Raw genomic sequence first — 22,184 nt, forward strand, 5'->3', positions numbered from 1 at the left:
CGTTGTATAGCAGGTGTTGGTCAGACCACTCGTGCCCCACCTTACCCCCGATAAATTTTCTGACACTTTTGTCCTGACCTCCCCCACCGTGACCTCCAGGTTCACTATTTTGACTGCTGGGTGTCTTCCCTCCAATTGATGCCCTGTTCTCTTCATCCTCTGTAGAACAACGCTGTGTGGTTAACTTATCACCTATTGCTAATTTTCAGCTGTTTGACCTAAAGTTAGAAAATGGGGAGAATAGCTAATCCATTGGCCTATTTTCAGAGAAAAGATTATTAATGGACACAGATAGTCCAGACTGACAAGGATTTGCATCACTAGTGTAAATTGCACGAAAAGCAATTTGCTAAATTCTGTGAACTTGGAATATTTTCCATTAATTTGAGACTTAGAAACAATTAATACCATACATAAATAGATAACGTCTGGAGGCTATAAGAAACAAACAACAGAACTAAAATACAGTAACTTATACTCTGGCAGAAATTATTGTTTTTTTGAACATTGATAGGAAGAAGACCACAGCAATCTATATACTGTACAGTGATCCCTCGGTTAATGAGTGCCTCGGTTAACGAGATTTCGGTTAACTAATTACCTTCCATAAGATTTTTAGCTTCGGTTAACGAGCAATCCCTCGATTAACAAGTTTTTAACGAGCGCCCCTCTGCATGTTTTCGCTTCCATTTGGTGGTTCACTAGCTGTAGTATTAGTCCGCCAATACAGTAATCGGTTCTAGGGCTTAAATTCCTTACTATTTTAGTAAATATCAAGAAGTTTGTACTATTCAATAATTTTAAAAGTTTTATATTGAAATGTTTAGTCATTTTAACAATTATTGAACATAATTGAAGTACGGGGTATAGGAAGCCAGTTTTTTGTGCGCCAAACAGCCTGTCAACACACCATACAGGCATCACGAAAATTGTGACCAAGTCCCAGGTTGCTGATCTGACTTTCTGCCTCATTTACATTTAATTGCAGGGTCTTAATTGTTTCTCTTACTTTGACAACACAATATACATACAGTATTTCTCACTCTTGATATTTTTTCATTTTTTCTAAATTTATTTATGGCTCATTATTTTTATTATTTATAATTTTTATTAATTGTTATAATTGTTATTTATTTTTATTAATCATTATTATTATTATTATTATTATTATTGTTATTGTTATTGTTGTTGTTGTTGTTGTTGTTTTATTATTATACTTCCCCCCCAAGGCCTTGATGTGGGTCATTAAAAATGACCTGTGCATGAGTGGGTTAATGACCGTAAAAAAAAGAAAAAGAAAAAAAAAAGAAAACTAAAATTTTATGGGTGAAATGGCGCCATGGGGTGACTTCTCTTCCACCCTAATGCCTTCTCTTCTCCCTTCTCCTCCACCCTAATGCCTTCTCTTCTCCCTTCTCCTCCACCTCCATTCTAATTCCCATCATCATCATCATCATCATCCAGGAGCCTTCTACATACACACCTCAAAGTAAGTGTACTTTACTACCTTTTTTTTGTTGATTTTAGGCAATTTTCGGTGAGCTGGAACCAATTACCCAAAACACATTGAAACAATAGTTTCGGTTAATGAGTTTTTTGGTTAACGAGCAACCTTCTGGAACGAATTGTGCTCATTAACCGAGGGACCACTGTATTTACATGTGGCATATAGGTTATATCTACATATACTACCCTGGTAAGAAGTTACCTGCAGCAGGTACATTGTCTAGCACAGGTGAGCTCTGGGCGGCGGCAGGGCCCTCCACAGGAGATGTCTGTGTGTGTGCCGCACTAATCTTTCGCTTCACACGCCTTGTTCTTTCTTCTGGGCTTTCTGCAGGGGTCTTGCCATTTGTAGGATCTTTAACTCCTCTAGTTGAACTTTCAGCAGGTGTTACACTGGATGATGGACTTGGAATACTCTCCTTTGGAGGCACAGGAGTCATACCAGCTGTGGGACCTTGACTACTGAAGGAATTCGCTGTGGTAGGAGAGACATGTGATTGTTGACCTTCAGCTTCAATCACAGGTGGTGTGAGATGACTGTTGGAGTATTGTGCCACTTTTTGTGTGGCCCCAGAGTGCGAGTCCATCGAAGGTGTCACAGTTGGGCCCATAAAGTCAAGGAAATTCATCTGCGTTGTTTCAGCACCCGATGATTGGTCTTCAATTGAGGTTACTGATGTTGGGTCATCCAGAAGTGTCACTTTTCCTTGAAAGTCATGTGGTTTTGTTCCACTGGGAGGAGATGACAGTGAGGGGGTCCTTGCCCCGTTTGTCATTTGGACGGTGCTTGTAGGCTGACCCTTAGTCAGAGAGACACCTAAAAGTAAGACAGTAGCTCAACAGATCGTACACATTGCTATTATGAAGGATCATAATTATGGAAGTGGTACATTAAATGACTTTTTAAAAATAATCTGTGTATTTCAGCATTAAGGTGACATTTATGCAACATCCATGATCATCATAACTGGTATGTTGTTGATATGAGTTGTAACCACGCTTCAAGAACTGAGGTCTCTGAATGTGTACTCTAGGTTAGTTCACATACTAGGTATCAATTAAGAATTAAAACAGATGGATCTTTCTGAATTTCACCTAAAATCAAATATCGAGAACTGTGTTAATGATAATTAATTTTCGAATTTGGTTTGTGTTTAAGTAGCCATGAACACTGACTGGCTGGGTCATGCACGGCTGCTGTTTTGTGAATGGATCATCAAACTATCCAAGTGATAGTTGAATACAGACACACATACATGAATACACACATACAAATGAATACGCCCATACATAGACACATTAACTCATATAAACAAACACACACAAACACGCATGCATCAAAATAAACAAAGTGTACCAAAACCATTACTAACCAATGATGGAGAACAGTGCCAGGAAGTAACCCACTGCCATCCTTATAGTGCCAAGAAGACAGACACAGACAATAATAAAGAAACAGCTTATAATTGACCTAGAGAGACAGACAGACTGGCAGATTCCCAGACAGATATAAAACAGCAGACAGACTCAGAGAAAGAAAGACCGTCATATCTAGAGAGGAAAGGAAGAGATTGTATTATAATACTTGAGGGGTGGGTGTAGAGGATGGAAGAGAATAAGTGAAAAGTAAGTTGAAGAGAATGGAATGGGCAGTGCGAAAGAGAAAAGAATGGGCGGAAAGTGTTGGAAGTGAGAGAGAGAAGGTAGATGGAAGTGAGAGATTAGAAAGGAAGAGAGGTAGGGAAGGAGTGTTAGAAGAAGAAAAGAAGATGGTAACTGAAGGGTGTTAAAAGGAGGATAGAGAAGAATGAAGCTAAAATGGAAAGTATCTGGATTAAAGGCGGGAACAGACGAGAATTGTAGCCTGAGAAGAAAAAAACGGGACGAAGGAAATCAAGGATAACGCCATGTGATGTTGAGGGCCAGGAAGGAGAGGAGTCTTGTCTGTGAATCACTCATATAAAATATTGATCAGACTTCTTGCAGCTTTATTACAACACGTACGTCACTGGCGCCTCCCAAATTAATTACACTCTTATTTCCTCAGTGTTATTTCCAGTGATGCTGATTCCTGTGTCAAGACATTTAGTACTCGTTGAGGGTAAACGGTATGTTGCTCGCAAGTTTTCTTAGCGTATGATGATGTTTACTTGTGTGAGGTACAGGCTTGGAGCAGCCACGCCTTCTGAAGCAGATGGAGTCCGATTTAACTATTAATAAGTCACACAGACAGCAAAGATTCGCTGAGAAGGAACACTTAAGAGCGTGTGGAGATACCATAGGGTAGCACCCCCAAGAATACAATAGCTATGGATTCTTCAGCTGCCGAAGGAGATGTTTCCTCCTTAACTTCCTGGAGGGTAACTGAAGCCCCGGAGTGACCTTCCCGTCTTAAGACTCAACCAAGAAGAGAGAAGGGGGGGAGGGGGACTTCTGGAACCCTCCACAAGTCCATGTGAGGCTGATTCAGTTGGAAGGCAACAAAACAAAGGCATTAAATTTCAACAGTCAATGGTGGGCTATGCAACAACAGGTCGATGGCGACAGTTTCGAGCCGTGTCGAGTGTTTCGTAATTACATATTTGTTAGGGTAGGAGAGTGACCCTTGAAACCTGTATGGGGACTGTACAAAAAAGTACTCTTAAACGGGACAACGAAACTCAAATTACTATAGATAGTGCTTGTTATACTCCCAATGTTGTTTTATATAAGTTATACCATTCAAATATGTTGCCTCAATTTCACCAAGACACGTTCCCGTCCGGCGGTGTGAGGCTCTGTGGTAAGACGCTCCAACAGCACCAAGCCTCTCCTGATGACTCTATAATGTAATACTGAAAGTAAAGTGCCATCGCTGACGGTATCTATATTATTAGGCATCATTTGACGCCCTTGATCACTAAGGTCCACACATCTTGGCGTGGGTCTTTGTCACGCACACACTTTTCTACACGTCCACCAGGTTGTTTACGGGGAGTCATGTCGACACAGTATAAATTTGAATAATGACCGTGTAAGAAAATTAATGAGATTTATGAGGGATGTAAGTAGCGAGGTAAGGAAGGGGTTGTGTGGGTGAGGGATGGACTGTGTAGTGAGGGAGGGATTGTGTGGGGAGGGAGGGAGGGAGGGAGGGAGGGACTGCGCGGTAAATGAGGGATTGAAGTCACGAATATACAGTAGGCTACATGCTTACGCTCAAAACGCCGGGTTCCAAGCTAGTATACTAATAAAGAAGAACTCAAGGTTTTGTTTTTAAGCAATAGTAGTTTAATATGAGCTCTTGTGGCTTTTCATCCATGAAACAGCTGATTTCTGTGGAGGCATTTAAAAAACAACGTAAGACTTAGGATCCCGCTTCCTCTATCAAGGAATAAACAATTGAAATTGAAAATTGAACGTAAGACTTTTTTTGGGTGGGGGTTATGATTTTGAACAGGTGGTGGAGAATTATAGGGTTTAGGAAGTATTAAAACTTATATATAATAACGGTTTATTGAAAAAATTCTGCAGCCCGAAGGCTGAAAATATACACTGGACATAAATGACTTATTACATACATTGGTAGTTTAACAAAAGCCTTCATTAGAGAAAGGTAAAGGAACATACAGATTAATGTAGGTGTTGAACAGCACACACGTAGTGTAATAACTCCCTCCCAGATGGTGTTATGAGGGACCTCACGTAGTGTAGTAACTCCCCTCACCAGATGGTGTTATGAGGGACCTCACGTAGTGTAGTAACTCCCTCCCAGATGGTGTTATGAGGGACCTCACGTGGTGTAGTAACTCCCTCCCAGATGGTGTTATGAGGGACCTCACGTGGTGTAGTAACTCCCTCCCAGATGGTGTTATGAGGGACCTCACGTGGTGTAGTAGTTCCCTCAGATGGTGTTATGAGGGAACTGACGTGGTGTAGTAATTCCCTTAAGGGTATATGAATGATAGAAGTCGAACTGTTACTTTTTGTGATTTTTATTATAAAACCATTTCTTTTTATTCTAAAGTAGTGTTTCGAACGCTAGTGAATTATTCAGAAGAACTGGCGCTTTTGAGAACAAAGGACCTATTATTATTATTATTATTATTATTATTATTATTATTATTATTATTATTATTATTATTATTATTATATATGAATCTTTAAGTCTAATTTAATGTTGATTCACGAGGATTTACCTAGGTTATTGAACGTAAACTTTTGATGGCGATCTAGGAAAAAAAACAACAACTACAGTGTGTAATAAATCGTGTATGGTATATTTTGGGTTACCTTTCTTTATTTATCCATTATGTTGTGTCAAGATGATTATATATCAGTCACGTCACTAGTAGCTGGCAATCATGATTTACCAGTAATGGACAGAAACGTATTATTATCACAGGTAATCATTGCCGTAATTTCATTTTATTGACGTTCATTATATCCGCCCTGAGAATAATTTGCAGCATATTACGACACAGCGTAGTATTAGACAATAATTATCGATGATATACAGTATTAGTTGTGTTTATCTGAGAAATCGTAACATTTTTGTACCTTTTCCATTTAAAAATAATAATTATTTGTTAAGATTTTGTTTCATATGCTCTTTACTCCAGGGCCACACAGATGTGGTAGCAACCTTGGAGGGCCTCAGCACCTGTGAATACTGTATGCCCGTGTTTGTTTGTCAGGTATCAGTCACCTTTCTTAAAAACATCCTTTATTATGCATGTTAATACGTTTTGGCTGAGAGTCAATAAGACTTACCCAAAACCCTCGCACAGCGATTAAAACAGCTAGCTGAACTCCAGTTGTGGAAGAGCTGGCGAGACATTCACAATGCCATGACATTTAATCTAAATCATAGAACAGTATAAAGGTTCATGTTCCGAGAAAATCGTTCAAACATTGTGCGCAGCGTGTAGAAAAGAGTGTCACAATGTACCTCCTGGGTATGTAGGTTTTACCAATATCGGCACGGGTGGGGGAGCGAATTACAGTCCATTGGCAGCAATCACTTGGAGCCGATGATCGACCGTCTGGAGCAACACCAACAACACGTCCACCCGATACCTGCCACCCGACTTCCTTGTGGATTTCCTCGATTACTTCGGTAACAGGCTGGGAGACGGAGGGCAGAAGGAAGATTGTGTAGGTCAGTTAGACATGAGAAAAAAATGTGGTTATGTAAGGTGGTGTTACGCCTTACCTGGACCTATCCAATTAAGGTTACGTACTGAAGAAAAATAAATAATTGAATATCGTGTCTGCTTCTCTAGATAAATAGATCTTGAATTGAAAACTGAGGATGATGAAATTTCGGGTGAATGAAAGTTTATAATGCAATGCTTTATTACAGGTAAAGCTGATTTTACGTGCCAGGAAGCATTATCAGTTGTAAGAGACTTTGACTGGCCGAGGATTTGCCATCCAAGTACACCCGATAAGCCTCGAGCACAAAACTTTAATTTGGTCTTCTTTTTAAAATGGTAAAATATAAGTCATTGTGAGTGCTTTTGTGATATTTGACGATTCCAATTCGCAGGATATTTTGGATTTAGGTTGAAATGAACAAATGCTTTGGACTATGATTTATTCTTTGATTATTGACAATATTTGTATGCGTCATGGTATATAAGGGGCCCGGACGAAGATGGCGTTCAACCAAAACTTTATCGTCAATAAGCAAATAAATAGTCGCAGGAATATTCTTAGTGCTTTCAGATGCTACTAAGCTGTTTCTTATTTTTTTTATGGTGTTTATAGATTCTTACGGGTTAATATATAAGGACTTGTACGTTGACTGTCATAGAATATTCTACTTTCATTTAATGTAAACAGAACTTCCTATTTTGAAATATATTACAATAGCTAACAAGACTTAATAAAGGGCGTGTGTTTTACTCAGTCGTCCGATTAAAACCTTCCCATATTTTTCTTGAATTTTCAACTGACCATATCAAATCTCATTTCTGTGTCCACTTCACTCTTCTGCCTTTATCTTCCTATCCATATCGTCGATGTATGTAAAACTCGGTTATAAAACCTACAATCTATTGTAACATTCCTCTAAAGTTGATATTGTGGTCACTAGTCCGTCAGGTCAGTTACTAAGTTAGCATAGATTCCTCAACCAATTGCAATATTAGCCTAGCCTTGTTATTACACCAATATGAATAATTTAATTCTCATTGTTCTCTTTTACTGATTACCTACAGTCACATCAGGGCCTCTCTCTCTCTCTCTCCACATTCTGCTATTCATTAACTTGTTATTCATCGACCTGTTGTTCACTAGCGCCTATAACTACCACAATCTCGCGCCCTTGTTTTATGACTTTTCTATTGACGGGGGAGGTCTGGCTGCCCCGCACACTGTTACAAGACTCCTCCCTCTCTACACCCCTCTCTCCTCCTGATAGAGTCTTAACACTCTTAAGACTAGGAAGTCAGTCACCCAGGGGCCCCAGTCAACTTTGTGGAGGTCAGAGCGGAAAGATCGAACTCCTACGGTAGCTGAAGAATCTACAACACTTATGGGTACTTTCCTGAAGTCACTTTCGAGGATCTGTTGCTGTTCGACATCTACTGTCTGTGTCATTCAGTCTAATTAGTTCAAATGTATATAGAAATAACTGCAGCTACTGCAGAGACTTGGCTCCCGTGTGTCAACTGAATAAGGCTGGCGGAACAAGCATATCAGCACCTTACCATGATCACCACCACACTAGAACAACAACCGATCGTCTGAAGCTTATTTTATCGCCACAAGAGAGCTCCTGTAGACAGGCAGCGAGTGAATCTTCGTCATGTGTAACTTAATAAACACAACAGTGTGGATAGGAGCACCAGCGCTACTGACTGCTCTTGTTGTCGCTGTTTTTAAGCAGTGTGGGACACCAAGACAAATATCTGAACAGGTTAAAAGTACATAACAGGCGATTGTGATTAACAACAAGACGTAGGCTAGAGTTATGGCAAGGCGTGCCAAGGAAGGCCACACTAACAGTCTCGTCACCGGCCTATATCCTCCAGCACAAGATGTCTCTACCCTAACTCCTGTCTCGGCTATACCGACCACTGCTTTAAAGGCAGGGCGAGAAAAGGAGACCTCACCAACGTCTTCACTACCTGCTGTATACCCCATTGTCTCTTGACGTCAGCCTGAACCCTGGCACCTGCCTCTATAGTATTATTATTATCTCTGTTTAAAAGACAACACGAACTAGGAAGACGTCGACGATAAGCTAACACCTCCAATACATCTCCTGGCGATGCTTCATACTCGTCATTATCTTTATTTCTTGCAAAGCTTTTTTTCTCTCGCATAGGCATTATCTCCCACAATTGTTTCAGCCCTCCTTACCGAACATCTTATCATCTCTATCTGCCTTATTCTTTTCCGTGTTACCTAAGCTACCAGTCTTCATTTCCCCCGCCATATCTTTCTCTCTAAGAGGCATCATCGTTATGGTACTACGGCACCTGCTGGCTCTATCCCTCATCAGTAGTTAGTGACATTGGTGGCAGTAGTAATATTATTAGTGGTGTGTGTGTGTGTGTGTGTGTGTAATATTTATGTTGATTTTCTTACGACACGGTAATTAAATTTCAGATGTATATTCTGGTATTTGTATTTTGTTGTTTTAGGGAATCCTGTAGTTTTACAAGAGTATCTTTTATGTAATGTTCAGTTTTACTTCTGTTATTTATGTATTGAAAACGTATTCAACTATGTGATAAACCAGCCATCCACAATGTGTGTCTGGTAGGTGTCGCCATCTAGTGGTTAAGGACAGTAGTTATGGGGACTGCCAAGCGTCACCACACTGGGCCATCTTACTAACCATATTGGATGAGTCGAAGCTTTAGTTAATGCTTCGACTCATTCATTCGAGGTTTGGTGTTGGGTTAATTATGCACTCGTGTGGTTACCTGCTGTGAGTCGCCACCTTCTCCTCCATAGTGATGAGTACATTGTTATTTATAATGAACTGTCTTCTCTTATAGTGTTTCTGCTCCATTATATTAATTATGGTACATTGTAACTGATTTAATTGTAGACTTATTAGTATTATGTTGTGTCGTTGGGTACATTATCCTACTGAACAAACCTATTAAGTTATTATTGTTTCTAGAATACATTGTAAATAGTTTAATTATATCAAGTTATTTTACGCGTTGGTTTTGCTTCACTTACATGTGGGGTTGACGAGTCTGTGGAAACGTTTCATGGTAAAGAGTTCTTTTAGTCGTGAACCCAATAGAAGTTAGACTACTGTTAGAGTAAATGTAATAATTTATATTCAACACCACATAAAATAAAACAATTCTCATTTATTACTATCTGTAGCTCTTTCGTCTTCTCTTGTGTCAATGATTGCAGATTTATTTCACAGATCTAATAATTATGTATTCAAAGGTTGTTGTACTTCCTGGCGACTGTATTCCTCACTAGATGTTCTCAGTTCTTTCCCAAGTACAATTTATTGTGACAGGAACCTAATAGCAATAAACATATGGTGGCTTTCTTGGGCTGTCAGTTTATCATTGTTTGTGTAGTCTCGCTATGTACTGTACAGTTTTGTATACCAGAACTGTGTGTGTGTGTGTGTGTGTGTGTGTGTGTGTGTGTGTGTGTGTGTGTGTGTGCTATCAGAGATAAAGTTATGACTGGTGTTACACTGTGTATGATGAGATGAACCCCAGTATGTGACTAGCGATACCTTCGTTAAATGGCTTATAACTTCCAGTTTACCATACAAGGGGCAATTGTTATCTATCTTGTCTGTTATCTTCTGTTCAGGTGTTCTCGAGGTGTTGAGTCAACCTAGAGACAACGAGAGATGGTTCCCAGCACCTTCAGCCCCTTCAGGTGTTCTCGAGGTGATGAGTCAACCTAGAGACAACGAGAGATGGTTCCCAGCACCTTCAGCCCCTTCAGGTGTTCTCGAGGTGATGAGTCAACCTAGAGACAACAAGAGATGGTTCCCAGCACCTTCAACCCCTTCAGGTGTTCAACAGCCCCAGGACGGCTCAGGAGTGATACCAGAGAACCGACCTCCATGTACCCGAACAGGAAACACGATTTCCATAAACGGTGTCAATTCATATAATTTGAAAATTTCTGCAGAGGGGAGAGTCAAGTTTCCAGAAGCTTCAGGCGTGACAATACCAGTGTCCCCAGAGAAGGATTCACAGTTAGGAGCAACACAAGAAGTGGCAGAGTACTTAGGCTCAGCACTTATGTCTGTCGTCGACGATCAGTACCAACGTAGTCCTCACAGCGGAGCTAGTTCCTCAGGTGCAAGGAGAGTGAAGAGACAGCAGCGAGGCAAGGACACTCCTGCCGCCGCCCAGACCTCACCTGCAGGTAATTTTTCACCTTGGCAATTGCTGTAAGCGTAAGTTACATGCCACTTGACACACAATCTGTTTCTGGTACTCTTATAAAAACAATAATTTCTGCCAGAGTATAAGTTACTGTATTTTAGTTCTGTTGTTTGTTTCTTATAGCCTCCAGACGTTATCTATTTATGTATGGTATTAATTGTTTCTAAGTCTCAAATTAATGGAAAATATTCCAAGTTCACAGAATTTAGCAAATTGCTTTTCGTGCAATTTACACTAGTGATGCAAATCCTTGTCAGTCTGGACTATCTGTGTCCATTAATAATCTTTTCTCTGAAAATAGGTCAATGGGTTGGCTATTCTCCCCATTTTCTCACTTTAGGTCAAACAGCTGAAAATTAGCAATAGGTGATAAGTTAACCACACAGCGTTGTTCTACAGAGGATGAAGAGAACAGGGCATCAATTGGAGGGAAGACACCCAGCAGTCAAAATAGTGAACCTGAAGGTCACGGTGGGGGAGGTCAGGACAAAGGTGTCAGAAAATTTACCGGGGGTAAGGTGGGGCACGAGTGGTCTGACCAACACCTGCTATACAACGACCTCTTCAAGAACTACAACAAACACATCCGTCCCATCCTCAACCACGATGACGTATTGACCGTCCACTTTGAGATCGCCCTCTTCAACGTCCTCAACTTGGTAAGGTTAGTGGATGTATATAACACTAACAATTATCGGTATAGTTGAAATAGGAAAAAAAAAGTGAAATTTTCAAAATTGATGTCAGTTTCAGGGTAAAAAAAAAGGACAAGGAAGGTCGTCTAAACATTGTAATAGTGATTAAAACTACAGTCTCTCTCTCTCTCTCTCTCTCGGTATTCATTTATCTGTCTCTATCTGTTTCTCTTCTTCAAGACTTTGGTTGCTGCATCTCTGCCTGTTACTTGTGGTTATTATAACAAATATACACTTATCGTGTTTGATAATTCCATCGTTGTCTTTAAACTTTTCAGTGTTACGGATGTCTTCCATAATGTGTACAGTGGTAAGATGACATAGTAAGCTGCAACAGTCACTATAAATCATACTATTTCCACGCTAACCACGCCCGTAAGTCACGCCCTTTGTTTATAGCTACACATAGCTGATTGGTTCAGAGAAAATGTTCGTGTAGCTGTCCATTTATTCAAATTAAATGTGTTCACAATTGGTAAGCAGACTTGTTATTATCTAAAATAATGTCAAATATCTGGACTATCAAAATGCAAATAATTTCAAGACCTTAGCACTTCAGAGAGGATGTTAGAAAAATTTAAATATTTTTCATAAAAGGTAGAAGTTAAAGATGAAATTCGTTTTCAAATGAAGGCTTTTCTTATTTCTTTGTTTTGTACCAAACATAAAGCAAACAGAAACAAATTATACCAAACACATAGCACAAAAGGTAATGAGATACAGTTTGTACCTCTGTATTACAAACATAAAAAAAAATATTGCCTGAAGGAAATTAAAATTGTGTCATACGTTGTCAACTATAAGTCGTAAAGCTACTTGGGCTAGTAGGTATTAGGCAGCTACCAAACAGGGAGGTATTACCGCCTGGGAAGATATTGGAAGCATAATGTGTTGTCTAATGGTAGACCCTGCTGCCATATGTGACCAAGTCCCAGGTTGCTGATCTGACTTTCTGCCTCATTTACACACAATTGCAGGGTTTCAATTGTTTCACTTACTATTGACAACACAACATACACATATTGTTTCTCACTATTGATATTTTTTAATTTTTGTATTTCTTTATGGTTCTTTATTATTATTATTATTATTATTATTATTATTATTATTATTATTATTATTATTATTATTATTATTATTATTACCCCCCAGGCCCTGGTGTGGGTCAGTGACCTGTGCCCGGGTGGGCTAATCCCCGTAAAAAAAAAAAGTATATAAAACACCTGTAATGAGTTAATTTTCCTGAGACAGTATTTTACCACAAAATTAGAAAAATAGAAGCACCAATAATATTGTTGTCTATTTAAGGCTACACAGCTAAAAGTAAAACTAGACAGGGCAAGGACAGTCTAACTGATAACATACTCATGTATTTGTGTGTGAAACAGTGCAGTTTTATGTGTCATAACAAATATTCGGGCATAGAAACGATGTACTTTAATTTACTTTTCCCTCCACAAAATGTTCGACGAGATTCGGAATTAATGGGTTTTGTTACAAGAATGTGAACAATGCAATTGCTATTGGGTTTTTGCAGACATACCGGTACAAGATAAGTGTGTACATGTCAGTTACGACGGCGGGTATAGGTATTACCCAATACATTAAAATCCGGAACCACAGGAAGCTGTAGTCACTAACACGACATTTTAAACTTTATTACAGATGATAAGGTATGAAATACACGTTGAAATATTGTGATTAATCGTTTTCCATATCTAAATATATATCCTGGCGAATATGAAAGCGCCAAATCTTTTTAAAAGGTTTATTACCAATCACGAAAAAGTGCTGAATAATCACCTAGTACCCAATGTGTGCCACGTTACTTGGCAGAGTTATTGTACCGTCATTATTCGGTAAGTGTAGTACAGACGACGTTCACCACATGACCGATCTTATGTTAAGCCATCAGGGTAATTACTCTACTGACAGGAACTGACAGACGTTAATAATACCAATGGACACACCTCACAGCGGGGTTCATAAATATCACTGAAGGAATACTGAATTGTTCTAAGTTTGTCTAATTATATTCTGCTTAGCAATTTTGTGTTGGTAGCGTAGTGTCATGATACAATGCCTTTCACTGGCTTTATAGTTAACCATAAATAGTTGTGTACATTGGTAAGTGTTTTTGAGTGTTAGAGAAAACTAAGCAGAAACATTCAGTAATTTTAATAGGCCATGGCGTTGTTGTATTATCGGTGTAAAACTTTCAGAAGTAATATCACAGAAATGCAAAAAAAAATCCGATTTTTTTTGTCGATGAAGTTAACTTTTTCTTTACTAACACACAACTGCGTTACATTAAAAAAAAGTTACGTATCGCGTCACGCTCAACAGTGACATGCATTGCGTTTACGTATATTAAACGCGTTACAAAATAGACCGTAACATACAGGGGACTCTAAAAGATACTGTATTTGTCGAGTATTATATATGAAGATATTACTTATTTGAACAACCTGAAGATTAGACGCCCTAGCTCATTTCACCTGATGATTAAACACTTACCCCAACCTTACCATAACTTAACCCCAGGTAGCGTTAAGGTGATCAAATCATTTACCTATAAATGTATGCATTTATTCATTAATTTATTAGTCTTTTTCATTTATCTACTATACTATAGGAATAGCCGTGTGTGTGTGTGTGTGTAATAATAATAAGAATAATAATAATAAACGGTTTATTAATAGAGTTGCAGCCGGTGGCTGAAAATATACAGACTTACATTTGATTTAGACATAATGATATAATATGTATTGAATACATTTACAGGGCTGTACAGTACATAAATCAGGAGTCGTTTATTATTTTAACAATAGATGGGATGGTGCTGTTCTTATATCTATCGGTGAGGGCTCTTACGGGCTGAATTTTGTTGTAGTGGCGGACTGCGCGGGTTGGGTGGGGGGCTGCAGGTGGTAGGAGGTGGCGATGTCGAGGGTGGTGCAGTAGTCCACTGCCAAACCTTTCCAGTGCTTGGTGGTGGAGGTCACTAAGGGTTGGCATTTCCAGGGTGGAGAGAGCGTTGGTGTAGCGGAGTATTCTGCGCTGAGCATGATTCTGTAGGCCCTTTTCTGTACCTTCTCTAGTTGACGTTGTTGGGTGGAGTTAAGAGAAGACGACCAGGCTGGTGACGCATATGTTAGTTTGGGGAGAATAAAGGCGTTGTAGATGGTCCTCAGCTCTAGCGTGGGTGTCCCAAGTGACCTAAGTCGTCGTAGCATGTAGAGACGGTACGAGGCTGCCTTGACTATTTTATTTACATGGGCCTTCCAGTCAAGTTTGTGTGTGTGTTCTGGGCAACGGCACAATCGTTTTTCATCAAACTTGGTGGAAAAATTGCAAAATAATCGTAGAGTGGAACAAACCTGGTCCCATGTCGATGGTTTCTTTAGGAAGGCGTTAATTAACCATTTTGTTGCTGTATGCTGTCAGCCGGACGGCGGTTGCGCGCTAGCCAAGCACGAGCGTTCAAACTTTAACCTGTCATGAAGGGCCCGCGATCACTTGTATCATCTATTTTCTTATTCATTTATGTATTTTTTGTCATATTTAACCTATTTCTCTTTATGTAGGAAAGTATCAGACGAGGTGTTGAAGAAAGTGTTACATGAAAATAACAAGGCGATGAATCTATTGAATTTCATTATCCCGGCAAGATTATCTACGACTATGGAGAACTGTAGGCAAGTTAGTTGTCTCGCTATTTGTGCAGGTTTCCTCGTCAGCTATTCCATCTCATTCTCCTTCCTGTGTCGCCTCGTTTCTTCTCTATCTTTTTTGTCTTATGTACACGTCTTCACTTCCTCTGCTTTCAATATATCTATCTGTCTCTTCTATATTCTGCCTCGTTATGTCTTTCATCTATTCCTCATCCATGTGTTCTCGTCCTTTCTCTTCCCTCTCCATCTTCACATCTTTCTTTACGTCTTCATGCAGCTGGCCATGGGAGGTCCTCACACACTTATTCATAACCTGTTGTAAGTTGGAGCAGGTTCGTGGGAACAACGTAATTGTGCCGAGTTCCTCATTCAGACGTGACTCAGACCTACTCTCCATCTATCTATCTATCTATCTATCTATCTATCTATCTATCTATCTCTCTCTGGTGTGTACGTTGCCCCTCACTTATCCACCACTGTACACACCGCCGCCATAAATTTACATGAAGCCTGATACGTAACAATAAAATATAGAATTTTCGTTCATTGGAAACCTAAAAAAAAAAATAATTCTAAGATTAAAGTGGTATACAGGGATGTGAGACAGTCTAGGAAGAGTTGGTTACATATGTGAGGATGAATTTTGACCTTAATGCATCACTATTGGGCCCAAGTTACCGCGTTGTGTTTATGGTTTATTGAATGTCAGGACTCATTCTATCACCGATGACAGACACAAGACACTGCATCTCTTTCTCCTTTGTCACACAGATGCACGCTACAGTTCATGCAGTAAATCGGGTCCGAGGTTGTTGATATTGCTAACGCGATGGTTTATCAATATTTTAATTTGTTTTGAACTGCTGCTTGCCACGGCCGAGAAGCGTGCGTGTGTGTGTGTGTGTGTGTGTGTGTGTGGTGTTTTGTGGAAACTTTGTTGTGCTGTGGATGTATTATAAAATTTGTACATTGTAAGTCTTGGTGTAATGCATCCTTTCACACATACTGTACGAGTTTACTTATTTTCCTAGACTGAGAATGAACGGTGTATAATCGTTACAGTCACAAGTTACGACATGACTTCACCAATACATCAAACCAAATAACAGATTGACAGCCAACAAAGTTTCGCCTATAAGCAGCGGACCGAATAAGTGGGCGATTAGGCACGAGATGGTAACGTGTCCGATCGATGCTTATCATTCACGTTCTGTGATTGGTCTTCCTCTGGCCAATAGCAGACTCTCTCCTTGACATATCCTTAGAACTACGCATTTGGAATCTATGAATATTAGATTTTTAGAAAAGTGTTATTCCCGGAATAGAGTGAGTGTGGTTGTGGCTTCAGGCAGACGAGCTAGCAGCCACCCTGGAGGAAGACACGGTCACTCCCGCCACCACCCGCTAAGTGTGTTGTTACAGTATTTTCCAATGGTCTCACTCTTGTCTTCCTTGAAGAATGTGATATGATTTGTTTATATAATTATTAATTAATATGACGTTAGCTTTAAACAGACATAAAAAGTTACACTATATATATATATATATCGTTTTTGTTATTACGTTTGTTATTTTGTTTTTATTATTGTGAAAATAATGATAAATTTGTATAATTTAAACCAATACTTTACTCTTAAATTTCCCCTCAACGAAAATACGAAAGTTACAAAAAGTATCAATAAAATTCACAGGAGTGACTCCTTCATCAGTGACCAAAACCAGAGTGTTATTTCACGTGATAAGCTGACAACTGTACAGTATATGACTGTGGTGGATCCTTATCTGCCAAAGACACAGGAAAATAAGATTTTAGAAGAAATGTCACCTGGAGTTGTGTTAGCTTCGACGACAGACAACGCGGCGTGTCTTAGAAACTTCTAGAAGGAAGGAAGGAAGGTGGTGCTCCAAGATGGTGGCGTCTGTGGCACTGCGGGCGACACTCCTCTGTCTCCTTGCTGGTAAGTCTAAAAGTCTTTTTCATCGTTTGTCTTACTTTGGGTGGTACACGTGATGTTTACCCGGCGTCACATATCACAAAGAAATCGAGATGAAATAGATATATATCCTGTAGTCAGTTTGATTATTACACTGTGCTCGTTATAGTGTGGGGTTCAGGTTGTTTGGTTCAGAAGGCTGGGTGTTCGGGTCACTCCGGGGTCACCAATTGTGGGGTTCAGGTTGTTTGGATCTCACTCAGGATGGGATGGAGAAAGGAAACTCACAATGTGCTCTCTGTATACATGTTGTATTGGATGTACAATGCAGCTTGGTGTTGGGAAGTGGCAGCGTGGTTACAAGCGTGATGTAGAGAGAGCTGGTTGGTGAGGATGCTCAGAGGAGGACCAGCTTGTGGATCGCCATGCTCGCCGGCGGGAGCGAGGACTGCCAGGCAGGCGGAGGAGGAGGAGGTGTTGCTGACTGGTTGGTGTAGTTAGAAAGAGAAAGATCACCACGAGGTCAGGTCTTAAATAGCGGGGGTTGGCGTGGCTTAGTAGTTGACCCCCGCTCCGTGGTGTATGGCGGCGCTGGTTGACCTAGACCACGAGGCATACACAGGGAAATTCGTGGGGTCGGCTATGCTGCGACAAACAGCGTTTGTACATAAGAACATAAGAAAATAAGGAGTCTGCAATAGGCCGGTTGGCCTGTGCATGGCAGCTCCTGTCGAGAGTTACTACCACTCTCTATCATCCATGAATCTATCTAGCCTCCTTTTGAAACTTTCCAGAGTTCCCGCACTTAATACAAAAGTTGCTAAGCTTGTTCCACTCGTCCACCACCCTATTTGTGAACCAGTTTCTTCCTGTCTCCCTCCTAAACCTAAACTTATCCAACTTGAATCCGTTGCTCCGAGTCCTATCTCTGCTCGGATATTATAAGAACTTTATCTATATCCCCTTTATTGATTCCTTTCACCCACTTAAATACTTCTATCATATCTCCCCGCACTCTTCGTCTTTCTAGGGAATGCAAGTTAAGTTTCTTTAACCTATTCTGATATGGAAGGTTTCTAAGTCCCGGAATAATTTTTGTCATTCTTCGCTGCACCGACTCTAGTGAATTTATATCCATTCTATAATAGGGGCACCAGAACTGAACCGCATAAGCGAGGTGCGGCCTGACTAGCGCAAGATATAGTTGCAATAAGACCTCCGCACTCTTGTTACTTACATTAACGCACTGTTTTCTAGGCCGTAGGTCCGGGCTTACAAGTACCCCTAGGTCTCTTTCACAAGTCGACTTCTCTAGGTTGATGTTGTTAAGGCTGTATACATTATAAGTATTTGTTCTTCCAATTTTAAGTACGCTGCACTTGCTGGTGTTGAATTTCATTTGCCATTTTTCAGACCACCCCTGCAGTTTATTTAGATCCTCCTGTAATGCATTTGCATCCTGCCCTGAATTAATTTGCCACTACAATAGTACCTGTAATGTACCTATTCACACCGAATATCAATCATATATTACCCGAGACCATTGGACTACTGTACCTGCCCAGTGCGATAACTACTTTGCCACTGAGTTAGATAGATTCAGAATTTCAACTGACTGCATAACATTACTATATTAAAGTGAACGAGCCAGTAGCTTGACAAGACGTGTTTTAGACAACTTTTAACTGTAACCACGACTGCTGGCGTTGCAAGGTCTCGGCTATCTCGAGTGCGCTTCTTCCTGTATTACCTTACTCCAGTGCTCCTCAACCTTTTACAGGCTCTCGGCCACATTTATCATTGTTAATATAGTGGAGGGCGACAAAACTTTGGATCTACATTCAAGAAAAAAATAATAATATACTGTTCAGTTGTTTGCAGTCTTACACGTCTAACTGTTATCAGTTACTTTTTACATCTACTCTTGGGCAGTACGTGTGTATTTACCCCAGTGAGAAGGCTGGCTCTCTCTCTGGGCCAGGTCTAGGGTAAATACACACGTTCTGTACACGACAGACTGGGGACAAACGCGCAGTCCCCCCTCTCTTTCGTAAACTATAAAATTGCATAAAATTATTACATATTTTCATGAATTTCACTTTTACAAATAATTCACAATTTTCTAATAATGTATGTGTGTCTGCACACACACACACACACACTCACACTGTCCTTAAACTCACCGTCATGTTGGTCCTTGGTGATGGTTGTGTTGATCTTCTTGCTTGGTTCTTCCTCTATATTTCTTGTTTTCCGTCTTCTTTTTGTCTCTTCTTTATATCAAATCCTTTCTCTTTACACTATTTACCCAATTAACCTAGTGACCACCTCACCTTAGTTAGAGGTAACCAAAACGGGGGAAGGAGGCCGATGACCTCTTGGATCACTCTGTTGTTCTTGGCAGCCTTGTTTAGTGCTATTTTGAATCCTAGTACTGCTTTGGCTTCCCACGTCTTGAGCTGGTAAATTGTACCATAGGTCTACCACCCCCTGCGTGAAGAAATGCTTCCTTATATTATGTCCTGCACGACACCTTGGCGAGCTTGATGGTGTGTCCTCTTGTGTTGATGGTGCATGCCACCATGAAAGGTTGATCTGGGTTTACGTAGTCCATCCCTTTCAAGATTTTGAATGTGTCTATGAGATCCGCCTAGAGTTGTCAGTCCTAAGGCCCTCAGTCTACTTGGATAATGAAGACTATTTAGTTTAGGAATGATCTTAGCCGATCTTGTCGCCTCTACAGCATCAACACTCTTCGTCCTTGGTTTTACCCCTTCTCACAAGTATGAGTATGGAAACACAGAAGAAGGCTGTGTGAGCAAAGAAGGAAATGGTGGGCACCGCGGGCAAGACGAGTGTTACGAGCCCACGGCCCTGCCGGCGGTACACAGGATGTCAAATCCACCGAACATTGCCCGTTAAAGTACCTGTAAAAGAGAGAGAGAGTGAAGCAACATTGTGGCGAAGAGAACGGGAAGAGAGATTATCAACTAAAGGAGGAGAGTTAATAAGACGAAATGCCTTTGATTCCACCCTATCTAACAGTTGGACAGAAGAAGAGCCACCCCAGATATGAGAGCAGTACTCCAAGTTAGGACGAATGAATCCCTTATAAACTTGAAGCAACTGCTCAGGAGTGAAGTAGCTACGGCATCTGTACAGTATTCCCAGCTTTCGGAAGGCAGTTTTAGCAATGTTGAGAATGTGTGGCTTCCCTGACATATTAAAGGAAATGGTGAGGCCTAGCATATCTATTTTAGAATTTGGCTATAAAGTATGGCTATAAGGGGAGGTTGGAGGCCATTATTAACAAAATAGTAGTAGCAGTAGTAATAGTATGTATCCATGTAAACAAAGCCTCACAAAATCCGACCAATTGATTCTAATTAAATTTTTTGGACCCTCCTTCCTCCCTCCTCGCCCTCGCCGCCCATCTCCTATCATCACACGTTAGACTAGGGGTTAAAACAGACTAACAGATACTCCTGATTAATGTTTCTATCCTTCGGCAGCCATTCCAATCATCAAGGGGGAAAGCAGTGGAATGGGAATGGGAATGGGAATGGGGATGAAGGATGGCAACTATTCTTCACCCGTGCATCGCCTTTTTGCGGATCTCTTCAGAAATTACAACAAACACGTCCGCCCTGTCCAGCACCCGGGTGAAACGACAGGCATCTTCTTCGAGCTCTCCATCTTTAACATCCTGAACGTGGTGAGTAAACGTGGTGAGTGAACGTGGTGAGGTGGAAGGTGAACGTGGTGAGAAGGTGAGTGAACGTGGTGAGGAGGTGAACGTGGTGGTGGTGACGTGGTGGTGGAAGGTGAACGTGGTGGTGGAAGGTGAACGTGGTGAAGTGGAAGGTGAACGTGGTGAAGGTGAGTGAACGTGGTGAGGTGGAAGGTGAACGTGGTGAGGTGGAAGGTGAACGTGGTGAAGTGGAAGGTGAACGTGGTGAAGGGTGAGTGAACGTGGTGAGGTGGTGAACGTGGTGGTGGTGGGTGAGTGGAGCGTGGTGAGGTGGAAGGTGAACGTGGTGAGGTGAGTGGACGTGTTGAGGTGAGTGAACGTGGTGAGTAGATGGTGAACGTGTTGGGGTGAGTGAACGTGGAGTAGATGAGTGAACGTGGTGAGGTGAGTGAACGTGTTGGTGAATGAGTGGACGTGTTGAGGTGAGTGAACGTGTTGGTGAGTGAACGTGGTGGGTGAGTGAACGTGTTGAGTAGATGAGTGAACGTGTTGAGTAGATGAATGAATGGTGAGGAGGTGAGTGAACGTGGTGAGGAGGTGAGTGAACGTGTTGAGTAGATGAATGAACGTGATGGTTGAGAAGAGGATGCCGTGACCTAGTAACAACAATACAGGGCTGTCTGATCTCAATTACTGTATTTCAATGACAATTATCTTTTAACACCGCTATTGACCCGCTACGTTCTACCCACACCATCACAATCATAACCACTACCCACAACCACTACCAACCACTGCCAACCACCACCCTCACCCCTCCGCCACCACAACAAAACCACCACTACCCCTACAACCACCACCACCACCACCACTACCCCTACAACCACCACCACCACCACCACCACCACCACACTCAGTTCTCTACACCTAATATGGCCTTGATAACCCCCCACCCCTACCCCTCCCATCCCCTCCCCACCCTACCCTGCCCATCCTCCACTCCACTGTATTTCAGATGTTTCGATATATTGTTTTCTATTAGCTCAAAACTATTTCATTGGTGCTTACAAATCCAAAATAATCTCTCTCTCTCTCTCTCTCTCTCTCTCTCTCTCAATGCTCCACTTTGTCTACTGTGCTCCTCATGCCTCCAGGACACCAAGAAGCAACAGATCACAACCAACTCAGAGATGATCATGAAATGGCAGGACATCAACCTCGTATGGGACCCCAGCCAGCAGCACAAGTCTCAGAATCCCACATTATGACGTCTGGACCCCTGACATTCTTTAGAACACGTAGGTACC

General features: G+C 41.0%; 1 protein-coding gene across 1 annotated transcript; it reads left to right on the forward strand.

Annotated features, from left to right (window-relative positions):
* The first annotated feature begins 8,960 nt into the window (after positions 1-8,960).
* LOC121860235 lies at positions 8,961-22,122 on the forward strand. Its single transcript, XM_042357323.1, has 7 exons — positions 8,961-9,000; positions 10,297-10,863; positions 11,283-11,542; positions 16,578-16,660; positions 16,944-17,210; positions 20,699-20,901; positions 22,032-22,122. Exons 1-4 carry the CDS (start codon positions 8,961-8,963, stop codon positions 16,611-16,613), a joined length of 903 nt encoding a protein of 300 aa, XP_042213257.1. The 3' UTR covers positions 16,614-16,660; positions 16,944-17,210; positions 20,699-20,901; positions 22,032-22,122.
* The last annotated feature ends 62 nt before the right edge of the window (positions 22,123-22,184 follow it).

This window comes from Homarus americanus, unplaced genomic scaffold, assembly GCF_018991925.1.
Source record: "Homarus americanus isolate GMGI-L3 unplaced genomic scaffold, GMGI_Hamer_2.0 scaffold21914, whole genome shotgun sequence".
In the NCBI taxonomy this organism is placed as follows: domain Eukaryota; kingdom Metazoa; phylum Arthropoda; class Malacostraca; order Decapoda; family Nephropidae; genus Homarus; species Homarus americanus.